Source organism: Morone saxatilis, unplaced genomic scaffold (assembly GCF_004916995.1).
Source record: "Morone saxatilis isolate NCDOM2014 unplaced genomic scaffold, NCSU_SB_2.0 Contig19, whole genome shotgun sequence".
Taxonomy (NCBI): Eukaryota; Metazoa; Chordata; class Actinopteri; family Moronidae; genus Morone; species Morone saxatilis.
In genome coordinates, this window is record NW_023339751.1 from 12,444,316 (window position 1) to 12,450,661 (window position 6,346).

The 6,346-nt window shown below is 36.4% G+C and overlaps 1 protein-coding gene across 1 annotated transcript in view; it reads right to left on the minus strand.

Moving 5' to 3' along the window:
* Nucleotides 1-2,751: 2,751 nt before the first annotated feature.
* LOC118329590 (polymeric immunoglobulin receptor-like) overlaps nucleotides 2,752-6,346 on the minus strand; it is a 4,043-nt gene continuing 448 nt past the window's right edge. Inside the window, exons 2-5 of the mRNA XM_035663816.1 lie at nucleotides 6,212-6,320; nucleotides 4,463-4,842; nucleotides 4,045-4,371; nucleotides 2,752-2,768 (exon numbers count right to left, since the gene is read on the minus strand). Coding sequence (XP_035519709.1) covers nucleotides 2,752-2,768; nucleotides 4,045-4,371; nucleotides 4,463-4,842; nucleotides 6,212-6,320 — 833 coding nt within the window. The remainder of the gene's footprint in view (nucleotides 2,769-4,044; nucleotides 4,372-4,462; nucleotides 4,843-6,211; nucleotides 6,321-6,346) is intronic.

Here is a 6,346-nt window from a genome sequence, read left to right on the forward strand (position 1 = left end):
TGGTTTGTTTTAACTGCATATGAGCAGGAGTTCCAACTATATCCTTTACACAAGTATTTCACATTGTTTATGTATTTTGACTCATAAAGACATGGGATGGTGATTGAATTTCCAGCCTTCACTGACACTTTACTGACTGTAGTTATGCTGTGAATTCCTGCAACAATACAAACACAGCATTTTAATGGATTTATTCACAATATTATTCCTTCATATGACTTGCATATTTTAGATGTTCATAATAACTTATGTTTTAATAATTACATAATTGTGTATTTCATTATTAACATAACCAGCTCAAGCATAAGACTAAACATCTGTACACATATAAGGACCACTGTGACTGACCTCTGAGTCCGGTGAGGATGAGAAGAATTCCGAGATGAACAGCCATGTTGCCGAGAAAGCACAGTCAGACAAAGCAACATGCAACACTACTGCACTGACCAATTTTCTACTTCCTGATTTCAAAAAACATGCAATAGCAACTGTTAAAATATCTCCTCCTCCTCCTTTTAGGGCAGTTACATTTGGCTTTATGACGACATACTTTCAGAGGTGTATTTTCCTTTGACCATGTGAGAAATGTACATGGTAAGCAAGTGAAACTTTATTGGAACCTGAGTTTCAAAGCGCTTTACATCGATGAACAAAAATAACAAGTAAAAATGAACAAAAATCAATAAAATGCTTTAATAATAGCTATGAAGATGTATATTTTAAATAATGATTAAATCAATTATTAATAATCAATAATGGTGGGTGACACTTGTTTACCAAAATAAGCAGAATTAATTTCATTTCTTTCTTGCAGTATCTTTCTTAATTATGCTCAATATTATACCACACCCCAAGCTATGCCTGTGGTTGTCCTACTGGATCGAACACTAGATGTACCGGACATTATTAATAAAAATGAGATGATCACATATTGTAGCAAAATGTAGAGGATCTCGTTAAATGAATTAAGGTCCTCCCTGGATCATGATAGTCTTCAGTAGCAAGACACCAGCTCTGTGGTTGGTGAAGCTGCACCAAGAAACAATGGCGTGAGATAAACCATATTAGTCACAAAGCCAATTCACAGCTTTTGGTTTGTATTTAGCTCTTCATCTGACACTTGTGTCAAAGTGACAGTGTCACTTAACACGTGAGTAAGTCTTGCCCTCCTGAACTCTTGACCTTTAAGCATGTGCCTGTGGGGGACCGCAGGATTGTTCGATTCATCTAAGATAAAATGCACATTAGAAGGACTTCCACGGTGTCACCATACTCAAGAGGATGCATATCCTCCCATATTTTCTGCTCATTAGCACTTATTATATTTAAGTCTTTAGTGTGCTGTAGATCACACTTCCCTCTGCTGGTTCAATCTAATGAGAGAAAACAAACACAGAGAAGAGAATGCTGAATAATCATGGACTAACAACAACACTAATCAATTTGTGTTAGTAACAGACAATTCAGATGCACAGAGGTAAAAAATGTCTGTAAATGTAAATGTTTTTACCTTCTGCTGGGCTGCTACATGTTGATTATGAGCGATGGTGGCATAGAACACCTCAGGGTCAATCCCAGTGTGTGAGATCTATAATGGATACATTTGACTTTAATCTCATCATATACTATATTCTGTTATAATTGTTTACTTAATTCTGTTTAACTGCATACTTGTTTGGTTAATCTAAATACAACTGACCTCTTCACAACCCATCTTAAACTTGAGCAGATTAAAGTCACCTTTTTCCACCCACGCCACATAGCCAAAATTAGGTCTTCTTGTGCTGGCACTAAAAGTCTTAACTAAAACCTGAATGTTTGATCATATAACACCGACTTTAGCCTCACCAAATTGGCTTCCTATCGATGTTAGACCAGACTTTAAGGTGCATCTGATGACTTACAAAACTGGCTATTTTTGCCCCTCTTCTCTATCCGAACTCATTAAACCTTATGTCTCGTCCCGTGCTTTTTACTCTCCGTTGAGGCCTTAAAAAACCTTAAACCCATTTGTTTTCCATAACTTCATTCTCAGATAAGTAGTTCTCGCCATGCACCTGATACCATTAGGTTTTAGTGGGTTGGTCTCAGTTTCTTAACCCTAATATCTGTATTTATATCTGTCCTGCTGACGGGGATAAAATGTCAACTTCCTCATAGTCATTTCATTTCTCTTTCTCTTGTTTTCAGTTTTGTTCCCACAAGCTGCCAAGCTGTGCGCATTTCTCCCTCTCTTCTTCCCTCTCTCTAGTTTTTCTCCTCCTCCTCCTCTCTCTTACTCGACAACATCTGAAGTGGTTTCAGTGTCCTCCTGGATCCATATTCTTCACATATATTTTATAATCTTCATATATCAGAAATTATGTCATCAAAATCTGTACATAATGTAATATTGGTTTGTTCTGTACACTCGACATCTATTGTGTGTCTGTATATCCTGGGAAAGAGGTCCCTCTTCTGTGGCTCTTTTTCTTCGGGGAGATTTTTGGGAAGAGAGTTGAGGGTCTGAGGACAGAGTGAATGCCCCTTGAGGCAAATTATGATTTGTGATTTTGGACTATATAAATTAAATTTCACTTGACTTGACTACATAACCTTTATATTTATATGATCTGGAGTTTTTCTTTTGTCAGGGGCATTCATGTACAGTATATGCCATTTCCTGTTTGAGTTTAAAACTTCATAGATATTTTTCATAGGTTTATTTTACCCTATTTTACAACACATAATGGATAATGTATGATATGCTGTTTAGAGCAGCACAGAAACTGCAGAAGAAATAGAAGAAACATTAACACTGTAAATTTGATTGTATTTTTGTTTTGATCAGAATTTGGGGGTTAAATTACCACTGCAATTTTTTTTGCCAGGGTCATATATTGTACATGATTTTTTATTCTTATTTTATCAAGGTTTAAAATATAATTTTGTTTTTTATATGTTTTAAATTTCCTACTTTGGTGTATTAAGTTTTAAAATGAGCCAAGTAGAAATATCCATAGATCCATTGTGGGCCTGGACAGGTTATGTTCTGGCTTTATTATTATTACTATGAATCGAGATGATGTAGATCTAATCATTTATAGTCAACAGCTCACACTAAGTGTAATTAGTTCATGACCCTTAAATGCTGTTATAAATACTTCATATTTTGTTTTGGACAAATTTGGACATAATGTCAAATATTTTGTTGTTTACTAAGCAAAGAGGAAATGACCATAATGACCATACGTTTGTTACCAAACATCATATAGCTTACCGCAATTCTGTCAGGCTCGTCCGATTTGGTCTTACCTAAACCAATTACAATTTAGATATTTTAAAATAAAAGATATTTCACTCCTGAATTTGTTATAAGAGAGTTTACAACAGACTTACTGCGTTTTATAATCCTCCATCCAAAAAAGGCAGCAGGAACGAGCAATAGTAGTGAGATGATGGTGATGATGCCAATCATCAATTTTATAGAACTGAAAGATAAATGCGGATCAGACGTACATTTCATTAAAAAATGAACTTTTCCGTGCTCAAATATGTGCTTTAGTGTTTTGAAGAGTATACTGAGAAAGAGGTTACTGCATATTAAGTTGTGCTGTATCAGGAAACACAAAGGGTGGAGAGGGGATAATCTGCAGAAACATTTGTAAATCAGATTTGATGCCAGTTACACCATTCAAAGTGGAATAAAATACACACATCTTGTGTTCATCTTGCAGGCACTCTCCATCTGTCCCGTTTATGGTGGAGTTTGTAGGTTTGGCACTTGTAAGCAGGGAGGCATGCTGGGTAGTGGTTGGTAGTGTCTCCGTAAAGTCTGAGTAAATAAATGTGAAAAGTCATGTTCAGCCACATTGTAGGTGATATTACGGTATTTTTATACTGCATAATGTGGATTCTTAGACTGCAACTCAAGGTAAATGACATGAATATATCAGATGCAACATGATTAACAGGCATTATTTAAATGTTTTATTTCTGCTGACTTACTGGCCTTATTTTTATTATAGGTTAATTTATGAAAATAGAAAATGGTTAGTATCTTACTTCTTGTAGTAGGGCTCATTGTAGTTGTAGTAGATGTCAATTTCTGAACTGTGATATGCACTGGTATCTGAAAGTCTTTGTTGGCGCACCAATACCAGCCGCTGCTCTCTGTCCTCAGTCCACTCATAGTCACAGTGAAAACTTTGGTGACACTTGCATTAATGGTTACTGGTGTTCCGTCTATTGAGCCAGTCTGACCCGTCACACAGGTGCTGCCAAGCCTGCACCACTTTGTTACTTTTTGATGTTTATAGTGGCACATGACAGTCACACTTCCTCTTTCAAATGCATTAATTTTCTGTTGGTCTACGTAGAGACTTGACGTACCTTGAAAAAAGCATAATACAAAATGAAGCGTAGTCCAATTTTCTCATCTGTGACATGTAAGTGAAAATCTAAAACATTTCAAATAGTTTACCTGTTTCGACTGACAGCTGAAAACTTTGTTTGACATCGAACCCAAACTTCTCCACAGCACACCAGTAAGTGTCAGTCTTCATCAGATTATTAATAGTCACAGTGAAAATTCTTTGTTGTTTGTCATCAGAGATTGAAAACTTTCCTGAACTTGGTTGGTTTGATTTAATTGCATATGTGCAGGAGGGCCAATTCTGTCCTTCACACAAGTATTTCACATGGTATCTGTACTTTGGCTCATAGAGACATGGGATAGAGATGGAGCCTCCAGCCTTGACTGACACTTTACTCACTTTAGTCACTTGACTGTGAATTCCTGACAAAACAACAGCAGACACATATTTTATAATGGTGCCTTCAAATGCATTGTATAACCCTATCCTATCATTTACCAGTTACAAAATGACATCTACATAAAACATTTGTTAGTATAGTATAATGACATCACTACATTTATAAAAAAGACATTAATGATTAATACTGATGATTGATCTTAATGCAAAACTCAAATTGTATCACTCAACTGTATCAAACATATTTTAGCATAAATATGACTGTAATTTATGCAGAAATTTCTTATTAAGCTGACTTACCCATGAGTCCAGCGAGTATTAGAAAAATATATGGAAACGCCATGCCTGCATCAATCTTATCAGTCAATGAGCACTTTCTATATTACAGAAGGTAATTTTACCTGGGTCACTTCCTCATTTTTAACACTGCTCTTTTGGTCCTGCTGTAAATCTGCTAGTCTGGTCATATATACTTTATGACTTTAAAACAGTACTTCTTTAGTTCTGTACTTCCTTGAAAGTAGTTAAAAATTGACTTATCATCATCACAACCTATCACTATACTGTTAAACTGACATTTATGTTTAATATTTTTTATTTTGTGCATTGTCCCTTACACCTAAATAACTAGAATTAGCCGACCAGTCAATTTGGAGTTTACATCCATGTCTGTCCAGACTCATATATGCAGTGAAGATAATAAAACATATTAGGTGTGTTACTTTGGAAAAAATGACGTTATCACTATCATGACATGCATGACTCCAATTAATAATTTCTTGAAGCTGACCTTTGACTGTTTGGATATAAAATGCCATCACTTCATCATTTTATCTTGTTAAACATTTGTGTGAAATTTATTGTCATCATTAGTGTATGATTTCTTGAGTTATAGCCAAAAATGGCTTTTGTGAAGTCACTAACCTTGACCTTTGACCACCAAATTTACTGTAAAAACAGGCAGCTAGGGAGGGACTTGTCGCGGTAGCCAATAGCGTTATGTGTTACGTCCCCCAGCCAAGCAGCAGTAGCAGACCCAATCTGATGCTGAAGTACCGGGGTGTTTTTTTCCCGGTTTTGGCTCCTGCCACCCCAGGGCTCAGTCGGCTAACGTTAGCTGCACTACCTAACGGCATCTCAGTACCTTCTTGTAGCAACCAGTCTATCTGCAAACTCTGTAAATCACCTCAGTACCACTTTCAACAAACTGGCCTCTGTCTGTCTACAATATTTTCTCCATCAAATATGATCCAGTTTCACCAAAAACACTGATAAAGTTGTGCTTTTGTACAAGTAATAATAAAACATTCTGGCTCCAGGAGAAAGATATGCTGTTAACTAACTAGCTAACTGATGAATCTTTGCGTCGCTAATAGTTAAAGATTGATTGACAGGTGAATGTCATCATATTATTGGTTTAAATCGGTTAGTTAATGCTTCTGTAAAATACGCATCACATTTTGGCCTTCTTCACCAGCTTGCCCAGTTTGTTGGTGCCACCTCCCCAGCACACCACAGCAGAGAAGATGACACTGGCCACTACACTGGTAGAACATCCGTAGTAGCCTAGTGCACACATTGAAGGACCTGAG